Source organism: Ovis aries, chromosome X, assembly GCF_016772045.2.
Source record: "Ovis aries strain OAR_USU_Benz2616 breed Rambouillet chromosome X, ARS-UI_Ramb_v3.0, whole genome shotgun sequence".
NCBI lineage: Eukaryota > Metazoa > Chordata > Mammalia > Artiodactyla > Bovidae > Ovis > Ovis aries.
In genome coordinates, this window is record NC_056080.1 from 118840743 (window position 1) to 118866334 (window position 25592).

A 25592-nucleotide genomic window follows, 5' to 3' on the forward strand; every position below is an offset into this window, starting at 1 on the left:
AGTGAAGTAAATGGCTATGTCTGCACAAAGCAAGCATCTCCTGTCCTACTGCATGTAGCTAGAGAAACAATCAAATTTGTGGTTGATTTAAGGGAAGTAGAGCAAACATGAACAATTAAAGTAATATTACCATGGGGGCTGCATCTTTATCATCAAATCAAAGCACAAAGCAGGTGTTTTTTATCTATATATGTACATGTATTCACAGGTGAAGTACATGTATTAGTAATTAGGTGATTCATTGTCAGTAGTATATGACATCAATCTTTTCTAACCAATGTTGCCTGACAGATAATATGACCCAATTGAATGAAATAAAATCTAGGTAAAGTATTCTTCCTGAGACTAGTTGAGGAGAAGTTACGAGCCTTTTTAGAATTTTTCCAAGGGTCATTTAGATTGATTCTTAGAAGTTTGAAGTCCACATCATCTATCATAGGACATTGTCAGCAACAGCAATCAGGTTGTTGGAAAGGAGGTACTAATCTTACCCCATAAAACTTCCCTGAAGTTTCCTGTGCTGCACTGGTTAACCTAAGCTCTGTTCTCACCCCACTTGTTATCTCTGATGGATCACTGTTTTGACTTGGCTGGTGAGATTCCAGGTACCTCCTTTATGAAGTATAAAATTAAGGGCTTCTGAACCTGTACACCAGTGCACCTCAAATTTTTAAGAGTCATCTGAAAAGCTTGCTAAAATACAGATTCCTTGGCTTCAGCTGCATAAATTGTTTCAGTAGGTTTGTGGTGGGGGCCTGAGAAGCTGAGTTTCAAACAAGCTTCCAGTCTTAAGAGTAAATATATACTGGGAGTTCCAAAGATGGCAGAGAATAAAGACTCTGAACTCATCTCTTCTCCTGGGCACATGAAAATTACAACTATTTCCAGGATAACTATTGATTTAAAAAAAAGACCAGAATCTACCAGAAAAGATCATTTACAACTAAAGATGTAAAGACGGAACCACAAGTTAGGTAGGAGAGATAGAATCTTGGTACAGTCAAGACCCAGAATCCTCGGGTGGCTGACCCACAAACAGGAGAATAATTACAACCCCTCAAAAGAGCGAGGGTTCTAAGCCCCACACTGGGCTCCCTAGTCCAGGTGTCCTGTACCAGGAAGACTCCAGACTATTTAGCTTTGAAGGTCAGCAAGGTTTATATTCAGGAGACTCAGAGGGCTGTGGGAAATAGTGACTCTATACTTAAAGGGAACACACAAAATTTCACATGGTTTGGGATCCAAGGAAAAAACAGGAACTTGAAAGGAGACAGGGTAAGAGCTACCAGCTGATTTTAGAGTCACCAGGAAAGGCAATAGATAGCTCACCTTAGAATCAGACATGGGCAGCAACCATTGTGGGAGTTCATTCTACCATGTGGACACTGGTCCTAGCAAGGGCCATTTTGGAAACTTCCCTTTAGCTTAATAGCAGCCAGACTTGCCCCTATCCAATAGACTACAGGCACTAATCCTGGGATGCCTCAGGTGAAACAACTAACTGAGAAGAGACATAAGCCTACTCACCCGAAGATGTGGTGTATACACACACACTGGAATACTACTCAGCCATTAAAAAAATTCCCATTTGCAAGAACATGGATGGTCCTGGAGTGTGTTATGCTCAGTTTATATATATATAAAATCTGCCATACACTTGAAACTAACATAGCATTGTTATGTATTTCAATAAAAGTTGATTACTGACTATAATGATGCTCTAGTGCATCTGAAACTCTTTAATATGGTTTCAATCATAGCAGTTAATTGCTCATGTTAGTTAGTAGTTTTTATTCAGAATCTAACTCCTTCCTAGAGTCTCCTCTGGGATGTTACTGTAATAATTACTATCACCTTTCCTAGAAGGTGGTAGGAAAAGAAAAAGAGTTAGCTTTAGTCATTTCCCCTGCTTGTTACAAGCGCTGTTTGGTGAGAGAAAACTGAAACTAACGAGTATGCTAAAGTTTGGAGATTATTTGTAGGTCTTTTATTAAACTTTCTTTCCCCTCTCTCTTATCATTATTAATATTGCTAACTGAAGGCTGTATTTGTCCTTTTGTGAAACAAATCCTGTACTAGAAATTCCATATAAAACAGATAAATGAAGTCACTCAGTCATGTCCGACTCTTTGCGACCCCATGGACTGTAGCCTACCAGGCTCCTCTGTCCATGGGATTTTCCAGGCAATAGTACTGGAGTGGATTGCAATTTCCTTCTCCAGCAGATCTTCCTGACCCAGGGATCGAACCCAGGTCTCCCACATTGTAGACAGACGCTTTACCGTCTGAGCCACCAGGGAAGTAAGGAATAGATTAATGTCCAGCTGTCATTTAGAATTATAATTTCCATTACCTGAGTAAGTTTCCATACCTGTGGTGGAAGTAACGGCAATCTGATGTAAGAAAGCAGCATTGCTAGGTCTTGTTGCCTAGCCTGCACATCATGCCCCACCCACAGCATTAGAGCATGGAAAATGGTTTCTTCATCAGGCACATTAATGTCATCACTGCACAAAAGTTTTGAAATCTCATTAGCTGGAAGGAGGAGGAATTCTTGGTTCTGTATTACCTCGATGAAGTGTTCCTAGAAAAGAGAGATCTACTGAAATTTTGTGCTTTAACTTCTTAACAAAATAAGTTTATCAAAGCATTTTACTTTGTTAAACTTCAGAAAAAGTCAGAGAGATAGATATATGCATTTATAAAAAATAGATGCTATTGCTGCCCATGAGAGGGGGGTCGGATGTGTCCTCTGAAGCTGAGGAATCAAAGAAGGCCTGGGAGAGGCTGTGCATTTGAGGGGGCAACATACTGAATTATTTCACGATGAAAAAAAGAGGTCAATTAAAAACTCCTTCCTCTTGTGAAAAAACACGATCTATTAATCAAGGCAAAGGTATATTTTATAATGAATAAAGATCTACAAGTTAAGGTTTATCTGAAAGTGACTCTTATGGAGTTGTTTGTTGAGGGATAAATAGTGGGGCTATCTTTCAATTTTTATATATTTTACCTTAATTCTCCCTTCTGTCATTTGTGCTGTATTTCTGTCAAGTATCAAATCTCAGGCAGTTATGTTTCAACTTTTAAAATCAAAACATTATTATGTTTTTTCTATTTATAATATTATATATATTTATTTGACAACACAATTACCATTTCGAATATTTTTCATAGTGACGATTTTAAGTTTAAATTCAGTAAAATATACTTTTGAAATTGATATAAAGGAATATTCTTATCTCATTATTTTGCATTTAGCTGTTTAGTTGGTAACTTATATTGCCTAGTACACTGATATTTTGGAAGCAGCTTAAGACAGCCTCTTTATAACTGGGGGATCTGGATAAACCAGATCACTCTTTCATCTCCATTCTGAGTTTAGTCATTGTGGGAGGTGAGACTTCTGCCAATGAACCACTCATCCCCTTGAGTTTATTCATTGTGAAACTCAGTTAACCTAATAACAAAATTCTTCATACACCAGTCATCAAGCTTGATAGTCCCATCAGGAGGCTCTAAGACCATAAATTCCAAGTTGACTTGCCTTTTTTGACAAAGAGCCTCCTTGTGACTAAGACAAGCACCAGGGGGAGAACTGTTGAATTTACTATAGCAGATGTTCCTTGTTGAAAACCCTCTCACCTATAGCAAAGTGGTGAAGTTAGTACTAAAATACTAATAGTATTAGTAACTAGTAATTAATTAGTAACTAATACTAATAGTATTAGTACTAATGATTCATTACATTTGTACAGCATTTCACACTTTAAAAATTTCTTTTATAAACATTAAGTCACACCAATGCAATCTTGTGGAAAGTGTAATTAAACAGGCTGTGAATTGGTTTGATCTCCTGCACAGTAAATGGCTAAGCGTGGACTCACATCTATGCCTTCGGGTCTACTTCATTTTATTTGATACTGCAACTGACTTTCATAAATGACATAATTTTTATGAAAGGGTTAAGAAAAAGATAAAACACTCCAAAACTTATGGCTACCTATTATTGATAGTGTATGTAAACTTTGAAGCTGTATAACTGTTATGCATGATCCCATATCTCGTTCTCCTATTTACTGTCTGATGAAATAAAATAAAAATAGAGAGAGAGAGGAAAAAAAGCAGAAGATTAGCCTAGTATGTAAAACCTTAATGGCTAATTAAATTATATACATATGGCACTGAAATATCCAGTACTATAAAACAGATACTTAGTCAAGCTTAAAGATTAATTTTAAATTGATTTATTTTACTCCTAATTTCAAGGTAAATGCTTTCTTCTAATCACCTTCCCAAGTGTCTTTTGTGTGTGTGCCCTTGATTTGGTATTCATCTTTTAAAATCCACAATTATGTTGTGTAAAATAATATTAAATGAATATAGCCTATTTCCTGAATGTTTCATCAATGCAGACTACTATTTATATGACTGTGATAGTCAATTTTATGTGTCAACTTGACTCAGCCCTGGAGTCTTCTGGCCAAACATTATTCTAGGTGTGTCTGTGAAGATATTTCTGGATGAGGCCCACTCACATTAGATAAGACAATCTGTTTATTCAGTCTATGGTTCAAATGACTAAATTCTTAGAGATCAACATTATTCTTAGACATTAAAGTTATTTGCATTTTATACTATCAATACAGTATTATTAAAGCATTATTATAGCATGATCTTGGCATATTTTACCAAATTTATAATAGATACTAAAATAACTAAAGAGAGCTTAAAGGGGACAACATTGTTGCATTTTTATGTACATCCTGCTTTAGCATTCAGTTTCAGTCACATAATAGGAAAAGGAAGACAAGTCCATTTTGAGCAACAAAAATAATTCAAGCTGTTTATCAGAATGTGTTTTGTCAGCAAGAGTAAGATACCAGACAGGAAACTGTTAATACATAGTTCAAGAATTTAAGTAATTTAACAGGAAGTTCTCATGTTTGGCTTTTGTAGTAGGATTAACCTTTGAACTGCTGTTCTATAATTTATATGGCATCTCTATTTAGGACATATGAATATAAATAGCGTAATTAAATAACATGTTAAAATGTCAATCCATTATAATACGGTATCATTTCAGGAACATGTTTAAAACTTCAAATATTGAAAAATGACCAAGGGTGGGAAGAACAGAGGCGAAGTTTTACAAGAACTTTTTTAGAGAATCTAAATATTGCAAGTTTGAAAATTTTGAGGTCTATATAAAACTCTAGAAATACTTTTTAATTATATATATCTCAATTATGGGATTGTAATATTAATTTTATTGTTGCTTTTAGCTGTGATTCTTTATTGTTCACTTTTATGTACTAGTCTTTTATTTTTGAATCTTAAATAAATGTAGCTATTTTCTTAGCTTGAAATTTTATCTTTTAATTTGATTTAGCATGAATGGTAAGGATTTATCTAATATCCTCTGTCTACTTGTCTCCCTACAGATAATCTATATTTCATGTCACTGTCACTTGACTGAATAAAGGTAGTCTTATCCAATGCAACTTTTATAGAATTAACACTAAACATGTTGATTTAGTTTATTGTAACTACTAGTAGAATTGAGAGGGACTTTAAGTTAATTAAGGAATTGAACTGTGAATTGTTTTAAACCAAAATACATATTTTAATTGGAAAATAATAAGTCCATTCAATAGAATGGTCTGACTTACTAATTTTGACAGTTCTAAAGCTCCTCCAGTTAACACTAAGCCATTAATATTTCCTTTTTATATACCGAATGATATCTAAATTTCATTAGAAACAATAATTTGTACAACTTTATGAAATTCTAATAATATAAAAACATCAGGGAAATTATTAGTCTTATTACTGTGGATTCTACTTGAAATATATACTTGTCCAGTTTAATTACTGCTGATATTTTCACTTCTCAAAGTTCTGAGGTTTAATTAAATCTTTTTAGCTTAAAAAATGTGAAATTTGTTTGTATACAGATCAACCAGACCAATATTTTTAGCTAATATTTACTATGTGTAAGTAATTTGAAAATTATATAAATCTATAATGCTTTTTAATGTTATCCCAACATTATAATCTTTACCTTGGAATGGTTCTAAACACACATATCAGTAAACATTTCATTAGGTTAGATATTGTGTTGCTGCTAAGTTGCTGCTAAGTCGCTTCAGTCGTGTTCGACTCTGTGCGACCCCATAGACGGCAGCCCACCAGGCTACCCCGTCCCTGGGATTCTCCAGGCAAGAACACTGGAGTGGGTTGCCATTTCCTTCTCCAATGCATGAAAGTGAAAAGTGAAAGTGAAGTCGCTCAGTCGTCTCCGACTCTTAGCGACCCCATGGACTGCAGCCTACCAGGCTCCTCCGTCCATGGGATTTTCCAGGCAAGAGTACTGGAGTGCGGTGCCATTGCCTTCTCCGTAAACATTGTGTTAATATATTATAAATACAACATGAATCAATTGATTTTACCATTGTGTATCTATGCGCCACATTTAGGAGCTTTGTACAGCCTTGGGCATCTCCAAATGATCGAATCCCTAAGCAGTTTGAAGGGTGGAGTTGCTTTATAAGAAAATTGGAGCAGACTTCAATGACTTGAGTCAGCTGCAGGAGACAAGCTGCAGCCAGCAAACTTTCAATAGTATCTTCTTTCAATTGCAGGACACCTAGATTGTTTGAAAAGTTAAAAAATGATTATATATTCCATAAAAAAGACACAAATATGCTAGAGAGCTAAAATGTTCAATTTATCTCATTAATAGGGCTATTTTTTTCTAGCGTACAGTGACTGTTTAGGGAATGCCATTTGAGGTGAATATATGCAAGTGAGTCTGTACAAACACTAACAAGATGGCTGAAAGGAGCAAGATTATGAAAAACAACTGGAGCAAAAGACCTGTGAGTACCATCGTTGCAAAGAACAGCAATTTCTTGTTTATATACCATCTTAGACCTGTATATAAATCTAATATCAAATATTGTCTACACTAGGACTCAAGAAACTTTATGATATATTACATAAGGATCATGGGGCTTCCCTGGTGGCTCAGATGGTAAAGCATCTACTTGCAATGTGGGAGACCTGGGTTCAATCTCTGGGTTGGGAAGATCCCCTGGAGAAGGACATGGCAACCCATTCAAGTACACTTGCCTGGATAATCCCATGGATGGAGGAGCCTGGCGGACTACAGTCCACGGGGTGGCAAAGAGTCGGACATGACTGAGATACTTAACTTTCACTTTCACATAAGGATCATGATGGGCTATACAGGTAACTGTCATTTGTGTGGGAAAATGTCTTGGTATATAAGAACATTAAGCTTATATGTCAGGTTTTTTTTGCATCTGCATTTATTAGCTGATTAGGGTGACTTTGCTCAAATATTATGCCTGGAATTAATCACTAGCACTTCTTTAAAAGAAAGAAAATACTGCCAAGTGTCCTCAGATAAAGAACTGCTTATATGATTATTTTCTTAGGTATAAAAACAGATTCAGCTAAAATATCCATAAAGATTTTTAAAAATCAAGATCAGAGCAATTTAAGCTGTTTAATTTTTATTGATGCATCATTATTTTTAAGCAAGAGTTACTGATAAATCATTGTAAATATATTATTTTGATAAGTTATATTTCTATATTTTTGTTTTAGCCTCACTTAGAGAAGTTGTAAAGAATATTTCATATGGGTTATATAAACTATGACGGAGAAGGCAGTGGCACCCCACTCCCGTACTCTTGCCTGGAAAATCCCATGGACGGAGGAGCCTGGTAGGCTGCAGTCCATGGGGTCGCTGAGAGTTGGACACGACTCAGTGACTTCACTTTCACTTTTTCACTTTCATGCATTGGAGAAGGAAATGGCAATCCACTCCAGTGTTCTTGCCTGGAGAATCCCAGGGACGGGGGAGCCTGGTGGGCTGCTGTCTATGGGGTCGCACAGAGTCGGACACAACTGAGGCGATTTGGCAGCATATAAACTATGAATTATTATTTTATAATTTTGCTTTCTAAAATACCATAATATAGATTCTATCTAATTGCATAAGTATTAAATAGAATATTACAGTATTTGGTTCAGCCTTTAAAATATGTTGTAAAGGGATCCAGTCCGTTAGCAGACTTTCATGTATTGTTTCCTATCTGGATTTTGAAAGGAGAGCCCTACCTCTATCTCATAAAACTCAGAAGTACAAACTATTCTCCAAATCAGGTATAAAGTTTCACCTGTCATAGACATTGAAACTTGGCCTGGTTATGAAGAATGATATTCATTTCTCAATGAGTGAAACCATAAAACCCATAGAAGAAAACAGCATAAAAGCTCCTTGATCTTGACAATAATTTCCTGGGTAAGAGACCATAAGCACAGGGGGAAAAGCTAAAACAAACAAGTGACACTACATCAAACTAGAGAACTTCTCCCCAGCAAAGATACAAAAATAAATTGAGAAGAAACTTGCAGAATGAGAGAAAATATCTGCAACTCAATAGCACAAAAGCAAATAATACAATTAAAAATGGACAAAGAATCTGGATAGACATTTTTCCCCCCAAAGAAGACATACAAATAACAAACAGATACGTTAAAAGATGCTTAACATCACTAATCATCAGGGAAATGCAAATCAAAACCACAATGAGATATCACCTCACACCTGTTAGAATGGCTGTTATCAAAATGAGAGGAGACAGTTAATGTTGGTGAGGCTTTGGAGAAAAGAGAACCCATGTACATTGTTGGTGAAAATATAAATTGGGTCAACCATTATGGTAAACAGTAAGAAGGCTCTTTAAAAAAAAAAAATTAAAGATTAGAACTACCATCAGTTCAGTTCAGTTCAGTCGCTTAGTCATGCCCATCTCTGTGACCACATGGACTGCAGCACGCCAGGCCTCCCTCTCCATCACCAACTCCTAGAGCTTACTCAAACTCATGTCCATTGTGTTGGTGATGCCATCCAACCATCTCATCCTCTGTCATCTCCTTCTGCTCTCACCTTCAATCTTTCCCAGCATCAGGGTCTTTTCAAATGAGTCAGTTCTTCACATCAGGTGGCCAAAGAACTACCATGGGGTCCAGTAATTCCACTCCAAAGGAAAGGAAAACTGGATCTTAAAGGGGTAGCTGCTCTCCCATGTTTTGTTGTTTTTCTTTAGTCACTAAATCGTTAGTGACTCTTTGCAACCCCATGAACTGCTATGTTTGTTTGGCATTATTCATGAAATATGGAAATAACTTAAATGTCCATTGACAGATTAGTGAATTAATACAATGTGATACACACACTCAAGAATAATATTCAACCATGAGAAAGATGGAAATTCTGCCATTTGTGACAACATGGATAAAACTGGAGAGCATTATGCTAACTGAAATAAGATAAAGAAAGAAAAATACTATATGGTATCACTTGTATATGAAATAGAGGCATGAAGGGAAGATGGGGAAAAGTAGATTGATGGGTACAAACTTTCAGTTATAACAAGTTCTAGGATATGAAGTACAGCATGGTGATTATAGTTAATAGTATTGTACTGGGTACTGCAGGCTTCCCAGGTGTTGCTAGTGGTAAAGAATCCATCAGACAATGCAGGAGACATAGAATATGAAGGTTTGATCCCTGGATCATGAAGATCCCCTGGAAGGGGGCACACAGCCCACTCCAGTATTCTTGCCTGGAGAATCCCAGGGACAAGAGGAGCCTGGCCGGCTGCAGTCCCTAGGGTTGCAAAGAGTTAGACACAACTGAAGCAACATAGCATTGGCTACTCATACTTGAAAGTTGCTAAAAGTGTATATTAAGTGGTCTCACCAACAAAACAACAGAAAAAGGGTTAACTATATGAGATGTGTGAATTACCTTGATCTTGATAATCATTCCACTATATGTGTATGTATGTATATGTGTTAGGTCCATATCATTTCTGTCCTTAATTGAGCCCATCATTCTTGAAGAGATCTCTAGTCTATTTCAAGAAAGATGGGCTCAATAAAGGACAGAAATGGTATGGACCTAACAGAAGAAGAAGATATTTAGAGGAGGTGGCAAGAATACACAGAAGAACTGTACAAAAAAGATCTTCATGACCAAGATAACCATGATGGTCTGATCACTCACCTAGAGGCAGACATCCTGGAATGTGAAGTCAAGTGGGCCTTAGGAAGTATCATTATGAACAAAGCTGGTAGAGATGATGGAATTCCAGTTGAGCTATTTCAAATCCTGAAAGACGATACTATGAAAGTGCTGCACTCAATATGCCAGCAAATTTGGAAAACTCACCAGTGGCCACAGGACTGGAAAAGGTCAGTTTTCATTCCAGTCCCAAAGAAAGGCAATGTCAAGGAATGCTCAAACTACTGCACAATTACACTCATCTCACAGGCTAACAAAGTAATGCTCAAAATTCTCCAAGCCAGGCTTCAGCAATACTTGAACTGAGAACTTCCAGATGTTCAAGCTGGTTTTAGAAAAGGCAGAAGAACCAGAGATCAAATTGCCAATATCTGCTGGACCATCGAAAAAGCAAGATAGTTCCAGAAAAGCATCTATATCTACTTTATTGACTATGCCAAAGCCTTTGACTGTATGGATCACAATAAACTGTGGAGGATTCTGAAAGAGAAGGGAATACCAGACACCCTGACCTGCCTCTTGAGAAACCTGTGTGCAGGTCAGGAAGCAACAGTTAGAACTGGACATGGACCAACAGACTGCTTCCAAATAGGAAAATGAGTACATCAAGGCTGTATATTGTCACTCTGCTTATTTAACTTATATGCACAATACATCATGAGAAACGCTGGTCTGGATGAAAGCACAAGCTGGAATCAAGATTGCCAGGAGAACTATCAATAACTTCAGATATGCAGATGACACCACCCTTATGGCAGAAAGTGAAGAAAACCTAAATAGCCTGTTGATGAAAGTGAAAGAGAAGAGTGAAAAAGTTGGCTTAAAACTCAACATTCAGAAACTAAGATCATAGCATCTGGTCCCATCACTTCATGGGAAATAGATGGGGAAACAGTGAAAACAGTGGCTGACTTTGTTTTTCTGGGCTCCAAAATCACTGCAGATGGTGATTGCAGCCATGAAATTAAAAGACCCTTACTCCTTGGATGGAAAGTTATGACCAAGCTAGACAGCATATTAAAAAGCAGAGACATTATGTTGTCAACAAAGGTCCGTCTAGTCAAGGCTATGGTTTTCCAGTGGTCATGTATGGATGTGAGAGTTGGACTATAAAGAAAGGTGAGCACTGAAGAATTGATGCTTTTGAACTGTGGTGTTGGAGAAGACTGTTGAGGGTCCCTTGGACTGCAAGGAGATCCAACCATTCCATCCTGGGGGAGATCAGTCCTGGGTGTTCATTGAAAGGACTGATGTTGAAGCTGAGACTCCAATATTTTGGCCACCAGATCTGACTCATTTGAAAAGACCCTGATGCTGGGAAAGAATGAGGGCAGGAGGAGAAGGGGATGACAGAGGATGAGATGGTTGGATGGCATCACCTACTCAATGGACATGGGTTTGGGTGGACTCTGGGAATTCATGATGGACAGGTATGCCTGGAGTGCTGCGGTTCATGGGGTTACAAAGGGTCAGCCACGTCTGAGTGACTGAACTGAACTGAATTGATGTATATGCATGTGCATGTATTTGTTGCTCTGTCGTGTTCGACTCTGCAACCCCATGCACAATAGCTTTCCAGGCTTCTCTGTCGATGGGATTCTCCAGGAAAGAATACTGGAGTGCGTAGCCATTCCCTTCTCCAGGGATCTTCCTAACCCAGGGATTGAACCTGGGACTCCCACTTTGCAGGTGGATTCTTTACTGTCTGAGCCACCAGGGAAGCTCTATGTATATATAATCATCAAGTTGTATACTTTAAATATATATGATTATATTTGTCAATCATTCCTCAATAAATTTGGAATGAATGAATGAATAAATGTTTCTTGGCCCCCAAACTGTTCCTGTTACTTTTGTTTTATGATTTGAGTAAATATGACATTATTATTTCAAGAAATGAAGCTAAATCTATAGAGGTAGAATATTCTTTTTCCACTCTTAGTTTTACAAATGAGAATGTATTCACATTAGACACAGAGAGAGACAGAGAGACATGCTCTTGTAACTTTGTGTTAATATAGCTATATTTTCTCATGGCCCCAAATTTTATAGCATATTATTTACCTCTTCCTCTTTTATACTATTAAATTTAAATACTGACTCTATCACTTACTACCTTAGGAAATTTACTTAACTGGTCTATCCTTCAGTTTTCTCACTAATAATAGACTCACAGGCTAATAATAATGTGAGTTATATGATGTAGAGATATTGTGAGGATTGAATGAGTTAATACATACCAAGCACTTACCTGTGTAAGCATACTGCACCAAGGAATTAAGTGCATTAGGATCGATTCCTTCCATCTTGACCTCTTTTTGTTTGGCTTCAAGCACATCATTAGTAAACATTGCAGCAAAATAATCAGACACTGCACTAAGAACCAACCTAGAAATAGGAATGTTTCATAGGAATTTAAAACAGTCCATAATCTCACTGAAAAGCATGAAATACAGTCAGTAAATGTGTAATACTGATAAGTATGCTTTCTGCGTACATATTTCATATGTCAGTCAAGTATAGTTAAATTAGAAAAGTAAATTAAGTTTATTTTCTTTAGACAATTTGTGCTGCTTTTCTTCATTAATTTCTCTAATGTTTAGCTCTTCTAAATATCACAGGGTGACATGGATCATATGGGCTAGTGCATTTTTAATATAATGACATAAAAATCTATTTTCTTAAAAGCTCCAATTTGTAATTAATGGACTGATTCTTTCTCATTCACACATGCTATACTCAGTACTTACCGATGGGCTGGAATCCGGAGATGTCCAGCAATGAGTAACACATCACACAACTGTTTCTCTTTCAAGTAGTTCTCCATTTTTTGAAGAGTTTGTTGTGCATGGTTTACAGCATGGAACTGCTCCTCAAATCTGCTAACACTCATGTCTTCAGCATGCTGTGTAGCCAATCTGAAAGGGAGATAAGTGTGAGAATATGGTTTGTTTCTCCTAGTGAGTGTGCAAATATCCAATGGACATTTAGGCACATCACTTCTAAAAGAAATAAATTGAATTAAAGTAAACAATATTTGCCCACCAATCCTAAATATTTTACTATTATTGCTCCCTAACCTCCATTAAAGTGAAGTGTCATGGTTAGTATTTATATCTGGAATGTAACCATGGATCTAATTATGTATAGTACAGCTGCAGACGTCATGCTAACTTTATATGCACAAACATAAATTTCAAAATACAAACCACTTTTTAAAAATTTTATTGACATCACAGTTAAATCATTAGGCATGATATGGTAGAATTGTAGGTATAATTTAAAATATTTTTTTCAAATTTGTTATGTTCTGGAGCTTCTCCATAAAGTATTCATTGCACATCAGAAATATTTCCTGGAGAATCTCAAGCCTGAGAGTTCCACGATATTGTTTACAGTTGTTTCCCATCAAGAAAATAAACATATTCCCACCTTTTATATTGTTTTTGTTTTACTCAGATATAACTGACATACTATATTGAGTAAGTTTTAGATGTGCAGTGTGATGATGATATTCATATATATTGTGAAATGATTACCATGATAAGGTTGCGTGCATGCTCAGTCACTAAGTCATACCATGGGATTTTTCAAGGCAAGTATACTGGAATGGGTAGCCATTTCCTCCAGCTGATCTTCCTGACCCAGGGATGGAACCTGCATCTGCTGTGTCTCCTGCATTGGCAGGTGGATTCTTTACCACTGAGCCATATGTAAAAGGGACCACTTTTACAGATACAGAATAGTCAAGATTTTTTTTTCTTTCAGCACTTTATTTAGAGCAAGCCCTTCATATCTGTGGATTGAACCCATCCACAGATTTTTGTATCTGTGGTGGGTCTTGGAATCAATCCCCCATGGATACTGAGGGACAAATGTATATCATACCACTGCCTTCTGTCTTGCAAGGTTTCTTCTCAGAAAATTATTGATAATTTTATTGATAATTCCTTGTATGTACTGAGTCACTTCTTTCTTGCTGCTTTCTAGACAACTCTGTCCTTTACAGTTTCATTACAGTGTGTCTGGATCTCTTTGGTTTATCCTACAAAAAGTTCATTTAGATACTTGTATTTCAAATCTATATCTCTCCTCAAATTTGGGGAATTCACTACTTTTATTTCTTATTTTTAAGTATATAAGTAGGAGCACAATACATATTTATTAATTGACTGGTTACAACTTTGTATTTTCACAAATCACAATCATAGAACAGATGAATTTATGCTAATGGTCTTGATGAATTTCAAGAATTTAGAAAACATTTTGACACTGAAATTTTTAAATATGCAGAAAAGTTGAAGGGAAAGAACAAAAGCATAACATCTCCCCAAACCTGCCAACTTTTAACTGTTACCAAAAGTACTTTATCTGTTTTACTGAATCATTTGAAAGTAAGTTATTACAATATGACACTTCATGCCTGAATATATAAGCATTTATCTCCTAGTGAAAGAGTCAATTCTTAGGTAGGTTGATAAGAATTCCAGGGTCTCTGAGGAGGAGAAAGGGGCACAGTGCTCGAAAAGGACAATTTTTCCACATTGCTTTGTCTTAGTTACATAAGACATTATTTTCTCTCAGCTCAGAGCTAATGATTACACAACAAAACAACTCATCTTAAACTATATCACAACAATGTATCCTGCTCAAGGACATGTTTCTCCTTCTTAAGAACATTCTGACTAATCCTGTTATCTTCAAATTATATTGTGGGAGTGTGTCTGGTAAGACTTTTCTGTTGTTAGTTCTAATCTTGATAATTTAAGATGTATGTCCTGGGAGTAGGTCTGGTAGAAGTATATAAGGCTTTGATAAAACTAGTGACTGGATGTACTTTCCATCCCTCTTCTGATGTCTATGTCAGAAGCTTTCTCTATCCCTTTTTATACTTTAATAAAACTCTGCTACACAAAAGGTCTTGAGTGATCAAGCCTGGTCCCTGGTCCCAAAGCTAAATCTTCTTCAGGGATCACAAATCCAACATTGTTCACCATAACTATTACTAGGAATAAGGATATTCTACATCTTATGGAGGAGCCTGGTGGGCTACTGTCCTCGGGGTCGCAAAGAGTCGGAAACGACTGAGTGACTTCACTTCACTTCACATCTTAAGGTGTGCCATTGCAACACCTGAGATCAATAGCTCAGTAAAATCTAATATGATAGATTTATATGGAATAATTGCCCCTATAGTTCTAATATGTCTTTTAATTTTTTTTCCTCATCCAGGATCTAGCCAAAATTTATACACCCATCAGGTTATGTCTTTTCTCTTTTTTTTTGTCTTTCCTCTTTTAATTTAATAAGGAATACTTCTTTCTGGCATTTCTTTCCATTATGACCTTGAACTTTTTCAACCATTCTGAATTCTTGTAGAATGTCCTAAAACTTGGATTTTTCTGTTTGCTTCTTTGTTTGTTTTTCTTTTCTTAGTAGATTTAAATTACAAATTCTCACTCTGTGGTGCATCTCTTAGTGCATCAGTAGAGATACAGAATGTCAAGCTGCCCCACTGCTGGTGATGCTAAGATGATTACTTTTTTAAGATGGTAACTGTCAGATCTTTGTTTACTTAAAGTACATTTTTTCCTTTTGTAAATGAACAATATATGGGGTGATACTGTGAAACATTTTAAACACCTTTCCATTCAAGTATTCATTGATAACATATGTCCAAGACCCTATTAAGTGTTCTAAGAAACTCTCTGCCCATTTTCTCCCTTTTCTCCATCTGGGACTTTAGTTCTGAATATATTGTCTGTTTGATGATAGTTCTTAATTCTCTAAGGTTCCATTCACAGTTTTCACTTTTTTCTTTGTGTTTTTGAGATTTGATAATTTCATACCAGTTCAGTTCATTTCAGTTGCTCAGTCATGTCTGACTCTTTGTGACACAATTAACTGCAGCACACCAGGCTTCTCTGTCCATTACCAACTCCAGGAACTTTCTCAAACTCATATCCATTGAGTGGGTAATTCCATCCAACAATCCCATCCTCTGTCATCACCTTCTCCTCCAGCCTTCAATCTTTCCCAGCATCAGGGTCTTTTCCAATGAGTCAGTTCTTCACATTAGGTAGCCAAAAGTATTGGAGCTGCAGCTTCAGCATCAGTCCTTCCAATGAATGTTCAGGACTGATTTCCTTCAGGATTGACTGGTTTGATCCCTTGAAGTCCAAGGGATTCTCAAGAGTCTTCTCCAACACCACAGTTCAAAAGCCTCAGTTCTTCGGTGCTCAGCTTTCATTATGGTCCAATTCTCACATCCATACATGACTACTGGAAAAACCATAGCTTTGACTAGAAGGATCTTTGTCAGCAAAGTAATGTTTCTACCTTTTAATATGCTGTCTAGTTTGGTCATAGCTTTTCTCCCAAGGAAAAATGTCTTTTAATTTTATGGCTGCAGTCACCATCTGTAGTGATTTTGGAGCCCAAGAAAATAAAGTCTCTCACTGTTTCCATTATTTCACCATCTATTTGCCATGAAGTAATGGGACCAAATGCCATGATCTTAGTTTTTTGAAGGTTGCATTTTAAGCCAACCTTTTCACTCTCCTCTTATACTTTCATCAAGAAGCTCTTCAGTTCCTCCTCACTTTCTGCCATAAGGGTGGTGTCATCTGCATATCTGAGGTTATTGATATTTCTCCTGGCAACCTTGACTCCAGCTTGTGCTTCATCCAGCCCAGCATTTTGCATGATGTACTCTGAATATAAGTTAAATAAAGAGGGTGACAATATATAGCCTTGACAAACTTCTTTCCCAATTTGGAACCATTCTGCTATTCCATGTCCAGTTCTAGCTTCTTGACCTGTGTATAGATTTCTCAGAAGGCAGGTCAGATGATCTGGTATTCAAATCTCTTGAAGAATTTTCCACAATTTGTTGTGATCCACACAGTCAAAGGCTTTGGCATAGTAAATAAAGCAGAAGTAGATGTTTTTCTGGAACTCTCTTGCTTTTCCTAGGATCCAATGGATGTTGGCAGTATGATCTCTGGTTCTTCTGCCTTTTCTAAATCCAAGTTGAACATCTGGAAGTTCTTGGTTCATGTACTGTTAAAGCCTGGGTTGGGGAATTTTGAGCATTACTTAACTAGCATGTGAGATGGGTGCCATTGTGTTGTAATTTGAACATTATTTGGCATTGACTTTCTTTGGGATTGGAATGAAAACTGACCTTTTCCAGTCCTGTGGCCACTGCTGAGTTTTCCAAATTTGCTGGCATATTGAACACAGCACCTTAACAGCAGCATCTTTCAGGATTCAAAATAACTCAACTGGAGTTCCATCACCTCCAATAGCTTTGTTTGTAGCGATTCTTCCTAAGACCCACTTGACTTTGGACTCCATGATGTCTGGCTCTAGGTGAGTGACCACATTGTCATGGTTATCTGGGTCATGAAGATCTTTTTTGTGTAATTCTTCTGTGTATTTCTGGGGCTTCCCTTGTAGCTTACTTGGTAAAGAGTCTGCCTGCAAGGCAGAAGACTTGGGTTCGATCCCTGGGTCAGGAAGATCCCCTGGAGAAGGAAATGGCAACCCACTCCAATATTCTTGCCTGGAGAATCCCATGGACAGAGGAGCCTGACAGGCTACAGTCCATGGGGTTGCAAAGAGTTGGACACGACTGAGCGAGTTTAACTCTGTGTATTTTCAACACATTTTACTAATATCTTTTGCTTTTGTTAGGTTCATACCATTTCTGTCCTTTATTGTGCCCGTCTTTATGTGAAATGTTCCCTTGGTATCTCTAATTCTCTTAAAGTGACCTCTAGTCTTCCCATTCTATTGTTTTCCTCTATTTCTTTGCATTGATCACTTAGGAAGTTTTTCTTATCTTTCCATGCTATTCTTTGGAACTTGGCATTCAGATGGATGTATCTTTCCTTTTCTCCTTTACCTTTAGCTTCTCTTCCTTTTTCAGCTTTTTGAAAGACCTCCTCAGACAACCATTTTGCCTTTTTGCATTTCTTTTTCTTGGAGATGGTCTTGATCACTGCCTCATGTACAATGTCATGAACCTCTGTCCATATTTCTAGGTACTCTGTCTATCAGATCTAATTCCTTGAATCTATTTGTCACTTCCACTGTATAATTGTAAGGACTCACAAATTCATATAACTTGTTCATTTAACTTGTCTTATGATCACAAGTTCATATAACTTCTCTTCAAATTCACAGATCTTTTTCCTGCAAGTTCAAGTCTGTTATTGAAATTCTCTAGTAAATTCTTCAATTCAGTATTGTATTTTTCAGGTCCAGAATTTCTGTTTGTCTTCTTTTTTTTTTTTGGTAATTTCTATCTCTTTCTTGATATCCTTATTATGTTTATATATTGCTTTTCTGACGTCTTTTAGTTATTTTTCTGTGTTTTCCTTTAGCTCTTTGAAGATACTTAAGAAAATTGTTTAAGTTATTTGTCCAGAAATTTTAAAACATCTGGCTCTTTAAGGTCAGTTTCTGGATATTTATTTTGCTCCTTTTGAATGAGCTATGTTTCCATGTTTCTTTGCATGTCTTATGATCTTTTGCTAAAACTGGGTATTTTGAAAAACAGCCACTTTTCCTAATCTTTGCATGATGGTTCAGTGTGGGGGATGTCTTTCACTAATCTACCCAGCATGAAGGATGAAGTCTTTTCAGGCCTTTTTTGAGAATGCCTCTCTGTGGACTTGCATGTGTGCATTTTAATACCAATCTGACATACACACACCTGCTTATACATGTCTTAATTTCTCTAAGTCTCACCTCTGCTTCTTTGCTGGGCCTTAAATATTCTACCATATTCCTTTGCCTATAATCTCTTGCCACCAGCTTTCCATAGGTCTATAGTCTTTCTACATTTTTCACATGCTGTGGTACCTGCTACTGCTTTCTGTGACTTCTAACCTGGGATTCAAACCACACTGGTATTCTCATCTGAGCACTGAGTTAGCCAATACTGAGATCAGTTTGTTGCATATCATGTGGATAGGGCAGAATGTAGCAAAAAAAGTTCACTCATTTCTTATAACTTGAGGGAGAAATCAAGAAATAAGTTGCCTACGCCCAGTTGTGTTGTGCCACCCTGGTACAAGAGCAAGCATCAATGCCATGAATTTTCCTATTGATTTGAATATGACTTTTTATTGATTTGCTTGACTGCTGTATATCCTTGATTTCCTTCCAAAGCTCCTCAAAAGCCTTTTAAATCAATCTGTAATTGTTTACTTGATATTTACATAGAGGACAAAGGTCTAGAGCTTCTTAACTCATCATTGTGCTGACATCACAGAAGCTTTAGAGTATGATTTTTATTTAATTTCAGGATGGGAAACACATGTACACCGTGGCAAAATGAATACAATATTGTAAAGTAATTAGTTTCCAATTAAAATAAATAAATTTGTATTTTAAAAAAAGAATACTTTAAGTTCCTATTTTTCTGATTAGCAGTAAAACAGATATCAGAAAAACAAAACTTTAAGATCTTTGTTGCAAAGCTCTTTTGTAAAATATTACTTTAAGAAAAAATGAGAAGCGGTATCTTAAAAAATGGTGAGGGTTTGATTAATTTTGGAGGCCACTTTGGAAGGCTGTTTGGAAACATAAACTTAAAAAAATTAAAGCATACTTTGTAAAGACATTCTTGGCAAGCTTCTGAGTTTGAAGTTGAAAATCTGAATGTAGTTATTTTAGAGAATGTGTCTTTTACTATAGTTCAAATGCTGCAATAACACAGAGCAAGGAACTTTCCTGGTGGTCCAGTGGTTATGACTTTGCCTTATAATGCAAGGGGTATGGGTTCAATCCCTGGTTAGGGAAGTAAGATCCCTCATGCCTTACAGCCAAGAAACCAGAACATAAAACAAAAACAAAATTACAACAAATTCAATAAAAGCTTTAAAAATGATCCATATTTTAAAAAAGGTAAAAAAAAAAGAACCAGGTAGTGCTAACAGAGTGCATAAATTAATGTTTAAGCATTTCACAAGTAGCTTCATACTTTTTGTTTTTCTTTTGTAAGTTCTACTTTTCTTTTTTTGTTGTTGTTCAATGAAAATTCAACTTTTATTGCTACGTAACAATTTACCACAAACTTAGTGACTTTAAACAATGGCCAGCTATTACCTCACAGATAGCATTAATCTACTAGAACTGCAATCTCATATGTGTTGAGGCCTCTTCCAGGCTCCGCGGTTGGCAGAATTCAGTTCATGTTGACTGTAAGACTGAAGTTCACATTTTCTTGTAGTCATCAAGTGAGGGTAGCTCCAGATCTTAGAGGCTGCCTGCAGGTGTTTGCCACTTGGGTTTCTCCATTGTTGTTATCGTTCAACAATGAATGATGTCTTGTTGAACTCTTTGTGACCCCATGGACTGCAGCATGCCAGGCTTCCATGCCCTCCCCTATCTCCCAGAGTTTGCTCAAACTTACGTCTATTGAGTCAGTGATGCTATCTAACCATCCTATTCTCTGCCACCCGCTTCTCCTCTTGCCTTCAATCTTTCCCAGCATCAAAGTCTTTTCTCCATCAGGATTTTCTCCATAGGCCCTCTCATAACATGGTAGTCTACTTCTTCAATTCCAGCAGGAGGTTCCGTGGTGTGGTGACTCAAATTTCTTCTTTTAGCAAGGGTGCAGTCCCTTTTAAGGGCTGGCTCATCTGTTTAGGTCAGGCCCACCCAGAATAATCTCCCTTTATTAACTCAAAGTCAATTGATTTGGGACCTTAATGGCACCTGCAAAATCCAATGGAAACTTAGCCTTCTTATAATGGTGTTGCCTTAGGTCCTAAAATGTTTAATTTATGCACATATTAATGTCTAATTTATGCACATATTAAATGCTATTGTAGCTTGAACTTTCTAGTGATAAAGAATCCACCTGCCAATGCAGAAGACGTAAGAGACACAGGTTCAGTCCCTGGGTCGGAAAGATCCCCTGAAGGAGGGCGTGGCAACCTGCTCCAGTATTCTTGCCTGGAGAATCCTATGGACAGAGGAGCCTGGCAGGCTACAGTCCATAGGATCACAAAGAGTCTGGCACACCTGAAGTGACTGAGCACAAACACAGCTTGAACTTTACTACATTTGGAGTCTTGGAAGTGGATAAATTAAATCTCAAGAGCAAATCACAAACTTAAAACTTCTTCTTTCTAAGATAGCTATGCACATAATATAAACTTGTAGTCATGCAGATATCATAATTTTGAGTGACATAAATTAAGCAACATTTTAAATCTATAATAAGTAATAGATTTTTCTCTGGAGAAATGATGCATTCTTTTGTTTCAAGTCAAGTAAGTCTTTAATATATTGGGTTGGCCAAAAAGTTCATTCAGGTTTTTGTATAATGTTATGGGAAAACCTGAACAAATTTTTGGTGAGCCCAATATCATATGTGATCATATTTTAAGATATTATCTGTTGTAAATTACTGAAATTGTTATTTGTAAAGAAATATTATATATAGATAATATAAAACAAGAGACTAAAATGTTTCCATTCAATCCAAAACATTTGCCATCTATGAAGGCTTATCAGTTGTTAATATTTCAGACAATATATTTCAAAATTTTGTTATTTAATTATTATAAATGATGCATCAAAGTTGAAATTACTTTCATCTGAGATTCTAAAATTTATTTGCTCTTGGATTTCTAGCTATCAGAATTAAGAAAAAGTACTCTGATGCTGGGAGGGATTGGGGATAGGAGGAAAAGGGGACAACAGAGGATAAGATGGCTGGATGGCATCACTGACTCGATGGACGTGAGTTTGAGTGAATTCCAGGAGCTGGTGATGGACAGGGAGGCCTGGTGTGCTGCAATTCATGGGGTCACAAAGAGTCGGACACGACTGAGTGAATGAACTGAACTGAACTGACACTTATATTGTTTAAATAACCAAGTCTGTGGTATTTCATTATGGCAGTCCTAGAAAACTAATGTAAGCCATATATAAAATTGAATATGATAAGGTTAGGTTCTTTTCACCATTAGCTTATAAACATTTGCTGAAAGAGACTACATGCATTTTATAATAATAAATGACAAAATCACATGAGATGTCAACAATTTATTAAATATTAATTACATTAATTGTGTTTTAAAAATTGATAAAATTTGAGAGGAAACAATGTAGTGTAGTCATTAAGAACTTATACCTTTTACTCAGATAAAGTCTCAATTTCCATTCCAATACTTAGTTAATTACTTTAAGAAATTTACTAATCTTTCCTAATGCTCAACTCCTCTTATCTGTAAAATAGTGCCAACTCCAAAGATTTTTTTTTAAATGATGCAACAGGAAGTACTCATTAAATATTAGCTATCATAGTCACCAAAAGCACCAGCACTGATACTACAATCATAATAATTTCATCATGATAATCACCATCTAGTACTACAATGATCAGTGAAAGCAGCAGCAAAAAACAATAAGGATAGCTTTAGAAGGATACAGTAAGAATATAGGTGAGCTTAGCCTTGAAGGATGGACATGTTCTGGCTGAGCAGAAAAGAATGAGAAAGACGTTTTAGAAATGGACAGCAAGGTGAACAAAAGTTTGTAAGTGTTGTTCTGCTGTTATTTTGCCCAGCTAAATTTCTCATAACATATTTGAAGGAAGGTAGAAGTAGCAAAGTAAAATGTAGACTAGGAATAGAAGTTAAACACTAGAAAAATCATAGGCCATTTACAAAACCTGGTATGGGCAATAAAAACTGAGAAAAGAGAAATCTGCACCTGGGAACTGAGTCATTGCGAAGAATTTGCTCCGCGTTAGTCTGAAGGGCAGTTCTAGACTTCACCTGACAGTGACTTGACAAAGAAAGTCAAAGTAGTTAGCATTTGGTTGCAGTGAGACCCTTTTTGAAGGTCTTCCCTGAGTGAAATAATAGCAATTCTGAGCCAGATGCCTGGCAGTAGAAAAGTGCACAGCATGTTCAGCGCTAGTGTTTGACCACCTTCATTGGGATATACAGATTACATATGAAACAAAAGTGAAAGCAATAATTAACATTCACTGATTATTTAAAATGTATTTATTTTTAATTGGAGGATAATTGCTTTACATATTGGGCTGGTTTCTTCCATACATCAACATGAATCAGCCATAAGTACACATATGCCCCCTCCTTCTTGAACCTCTCTCCCACCTCTCACCCCATCCCACGCTCTAGAATGTCACAGAGCACCAGCTTTGAGCTCCCTAAATCATACAGCAAATTCCCACCAGCTATCTATTTTACATATGGTAAAGTATATGTTTCAATGCTACACTCTATTTATGCTAGCTACCCTCTTCTCCTACTATGTTCACAAGTTGGTTCTCTGTCTGCATCTCCATTGCTGCTCTGCAAATAATTTCATCAATACCATCTTTCTAGGTTTCATATATATGTGTTAATATAAGATATTTGTTTTTCTCTTTCTGATTTGCTTCATTTTGTGTAATAGGCACTAGGTTCATCTGCCTCATTATAACTGACTCAAATACATTCATTTTAATGGCTGAGCACCAGGCTGCAATGGCATAGGAGTGGCCGAGAGGAGCTACCCCATGTCCGAGGTCAGGGATGGAGGCTGAGAGGAGCTACCCCGTGTCCGAGGTCAGAGGTGGAGGCCAAGAAGATCTACCCCACGTCTGAGGTCAGGGGCGGCAGCTGAGAGGAGCAACCACACATCCAAGGAGCGGTGGCTGCATGGGTGCAGAAGGGCCGAAAGGAGCTACTCCACGTTCAATGTCCGGAGGGGTGACCTTGTCCAAGGTAAGGAACAGCGGCTATGCTTTGCTGGAGCAGCCATGAAGAGATACCCCACGTCCAAGGTAAGAGAAACCCAAGTAAGATGGTAGGTGTTGCCAGAGGCATCAGAGGGCAGACACACTGAAATCATAATCACAGAAAACTAGCCAATCTGATCACACAGACCACAACCTTGTCTAACTCAATGAAACTAAGGCATGCCGTGTGGGGCCACCCAAGATGGGCGGGTCATGGTGGAGAAGTCTGACAGAATGTGGTCCACTGGAGAAGGGATGGCAAACCACTTCAGTATTCTTGCCTTGAGAATCCCATGAAGAGTATGAAAAGACAAAATGATAGGATACTGAAAGAGGAACTCCCCAGGTCAGTAGGTGCCCAGTATGCTACTGGAGATCAGTGGAGAAATAACTCCAGAAAGAATGAAGGGATAGAGACAAAGCAAAAACAATACCATTTGTGAATGTGACTGGTGATAGAAGCAAGATCCAATGCTGTAAAGAGCAATATTGCATAGGAACCTGGAATGTCAGGTCCATGAATCAAGGCAAATTGGAAGTGGTCAAACAGATGTCAAGAGTGAACGTTGACATTCTAGGAATCAGCAAACTAAAATGGACTGGAATGGGTGAATTTAACTCAGATGACCATTATCTCTACTATTGCGGGCAGGAATCGCTCAGAAGAAATGGAGTAGCCATCCTGGTCAACAAAAGATTCTGAAATGCAGTACTTGGATGCAATTTCAAAAACGACAGTGATCTCTGTTCATTTCCAAGGCAAACCATTCAATATAACGGTGTTCCCAGCCTATGCCCCAACCAGTAACACTGGAGAAGCTGAAGTTGAAAATACCCTCTTCCAGCAAAACAAGAGAAGACTCTACACATGGACATCACCAGAGGGTCAACACCAAAATCAGATTGATTATATTCTTTGCAGCCAAAGATGGAGAAGCTCTGTACAGTCAGCAAAAACAAGACTGGGAGCTGACTGTGGCTCAGATCATGAACTCCTTATTGCCAAATTCAGACTGAAATTGAAGAAAGTAGGGAAAACCACTAGACCATTCAGGTATGACCTAAATCAAATCCCTTACGATTACACAGAGGAAGTGGGAAATAGATTTAAGGGACTAGATCTGATAGACAGAGTACCTGATGAACTATGGACAGGGATCAAGCCCATCCCCATGGAAAAGAAATGCAAAAAAGCAAAATGGTTGTCTGAGGAGGCCTTACAAACAGCTGGAAAAGAAGAGAAGTGAAAAGCAAAGGAGAATGCAGAGTTCCAAAGAATAGCAAGGGGAGATAAGAAAGCCTTCCTTGGTGATCAATGCAAAGAAATAGAGGAAAACAACAGAATGGGAACATTTCATGCAAAGATGGGCTCGATAAAGGACAGAAATGGTATGGACCTAACAGAAGCAGAAGATATTAAGAAGAGGTGGCAAGAATACACAGAAAAACTGTACAAAAAAAAGATCTTCATGACCAAGATAATTACGATGGTGTGATCACTCACCTAGAGCCAGTCATCCTGGAATGTGAAGTCAAGTGGGCCTAGAAAGCATCACTACAAACAAAGCTAGTGGAGATGATGGAATTCCAGTTGAGCTATTTCAAATCCTGAAAGATGGTGCTGTGAAAGTGCTACACACAATATGCCAGTAAATTTGGAAAACTCAGCAATGCCCACAGGACTGGAAAATG

The 25592-nt window shown here is 37.2% G+C and overlaps 1 protein-coding gene across 3 annotated transcripts in view; it reads right to left on the minus strand.

Annotated features, from left to right (window-relative positions):
- KLHL4 (kelch like family member 4) overlaps positions 1 to 25592 on the minus strand; it is a 137301-nt gene that overhangs the window by 41023 nt on the left and 70686 nt on the right. For all 3 annotated transcript variants that reach the window (XM_012107510.5, XM_004022411.6, XM_060408463.1), the window contains exons 2-5: positions 12874 to 13041; positions 12375 to 12511; positions 6453 to 6649; positions 2372 to 2584 (exon numbers count right to left, since the gene is read on the minus strand). In XM_012107510.5, coding sequence (XP_011962900.2) covers positions 2372 to 2584; positions 6453 to 6649; positions 12375 to 12511; positions 12874 to 13041 — 715 coding nt within the window. The remainder of the gene's footprint in view (positions 1 to 2371; positions 2585 to 6452; positions 6650 to 12374; positions 12512 to 12873; positions 13042 to 25592) is intronic.